Source organism: Camelina sativa, unplaced genomic scaffold (assembly GCF_000633955.1).
Source record: "Camelina sativa cultivar DH55 unplaced genomic scaffold, Cs unpScaffold08419, whole genome shotgun sequence".
Lineage (NCBI taxonomy): Eukaryota > Viridiplantae > Streptophyta > Magnoliopsida > Brassicales > Brassicaceae > Camelina > Camelina sativa.
In genome coordinates this window covers 1-434 of record NW_010929484.1, presented here as the reverse complement: position 1 = coordinate 434, position 434 = coordinate 1, and the positions used below count along the sequence as shown (strand labels likewise).

At 49.3% G+C, this 434-nt stretch overlaps 1 protein-coding gene across 1 annotated transcript; it reads right to left on the bottom strand.

The window, feature by feature from the left end:
* Positions 1-6: 6 nt before the first annotated feature.
* LOC104775076 (E3 ubiquitin-protein ligase PUB23-like) lies at positions 7-428 on the bottom strand (the record flags this gene model as incomplete). Its single annotated transcript, XM_010499368.1, has 1 exon — positions 7-428. A coding segment is annotated over exon 1 (419 nt), but the record flags the coding sequence as incomplete, so codon positions are not given.
* Between the last annotated feature and the right edge of the window lie 6 nt (positions 429-434).

Sequence of the window (434 nt, the reverse complement as noted above, 5' to 3'; positions counted from 1 at the left end):
AAGAACTCTGGTACTCCGGCGGCCTCCAAACACCGCTTGTTGGTCGCGTTCTCCGACATAATTTGACGAAGTCGTTTGAGACACTTGGCCTGGTTTTGATGCGAAGAGGCTGAATCTTTAATGAGCTTTTCGATCTCAGCTTTACAGATCGGAGGTCTCGGGGTAGGGATCCTCTCGACGCCGTAGGAGGCGTTTAGGGTGCACCAAGATTGGATGAGACGACGAAGAGTGTGGTTCGGGGTGAGATCGGCGTCGGTTATATCTTGTTTGGTGACCGGACACGAGTTCTTCTTGCCAGAAAAGAGCCATTTCTCGATGCTGTCTCTATCGTAGGTTATTCCGGTAGAGACTATCACTGGATCTTTCATAATCTCTAGAGAGATGGGACAAAGGAAGAACGGAGGAATCTCGATTTCTTCATCCATTGATCCTCC